Source organism: Phalaenopsis equestris, unplaced genomic scaffold (genome assembly GCF_001263595.1).
Source record: "Phalaenopsis equestris unplaced genomic scaffold, ASM126359v1 Scaffold000094, whole genome shotgun sequence".
NCBI classification, from domain to species: domain Eukaryota; kingdom Viridiplantae; phylum Streptophyta; class Magnoliopsida; order Asparagales; family Orchidaceae; genus Phalaenopsis; species Phalaenopsis equestris.
In genome coordinates this window covers 1,465,429-1,466,250 of record NW_018164536.1, presented here as the reverse complement: position 1 = coordinate 1,466,250, position 822 = coordinate 1,465,429, and the positions used below count along the sequence as shown (strand labels likewise).

At 47.1% G+C, this 822-nt stretch overlaps 1 protein-coding gene across 1 annotated transcript in view; it reads right to left on the bottom strand.

Moving 5' to 3' along the window:
* Positions 1-654: 654 nt before the first annotated feature.
* The window catches only part of LOC110020168 (alpha-mannosidase At3g26720-like), a 96,116-nt gene continuing 95,948 nt past the window's right edge, over positions 655-822 (bottom strand). Inside the window, exon 26 of the mRNA XM_020718174.1 lies at positions 655-798. Coding sequence (XP_020573833.1) covers positions 655-798 — 144 coding nt within the window. The remainder of the gene's footprint in view (positions 799-822) is intronic.

Sequence of the window (822 nt, the reverse complement as noted above, 5' to 3'; positions counted from 1 at the left end):
CTCCCTCCCGCTCCCGACTCCGCTTCTCCCTCCGATGCCGGTAAATGAATGAATTCCAAGACTCAACCCATGGATTCCATTGGTGAAAAGAAAAAAGAGCTTATGCGAGCTCGGTAGTGCTACTGAAACCACTGGTCTTGCTTGTACATCTCATCTTCTGTTGCCAGAAAAGGAAGACGTGTTGGGTCAGTCCGGCACGTCACGCTTGCTAATACGGCCCGGCTGCCCCTATACATAGTTTGATCAATTGACCGACTCGACTTCACTTCACATACGCGTTTTATAGATGGACAAGCTATCCTTCTGTGCGCATCGATCGACGTAGGGATTTGCATGGTTTCTTCACTACGTGCCTGAGATTGACTTCTCTATCTATTCTATCTATATAGAGTGTTCGGGATTCAGATCATAAGGAAGCTCTTTCCTCTATCTCAGAATAGAGTACTAGGGTTGTCAACCCCTTCCCCTTGGGAATCCTTTTGGTCTTGTTTCCGTTCCGCTCCTCTAGTAAGGTAATTGAATCGAATTAGGTTAGCTCTTGCTAGCCTCCTCAGCCTAATTCATGAAAGAATGGAATGGTATTCGCTAGCCTTGAAACCATCGACATATCTGTTCCCCGATCCAAGAGCCCCTTCTACACCCGAGCAAACCAAGTCACGTTGCAGGGCCTGCTCTCGCATTTCGTTCATGAGAAAACTCCAGTTCGTAATCCGTGGAAGGCTTTGATCTTCTCTGACCGATTCCTATACCATACGCATCTATGCTCATATAGAGCAAGACTGTGTCCACCTTATTGAACTAAAGCGAAAGGGCATACGCCAG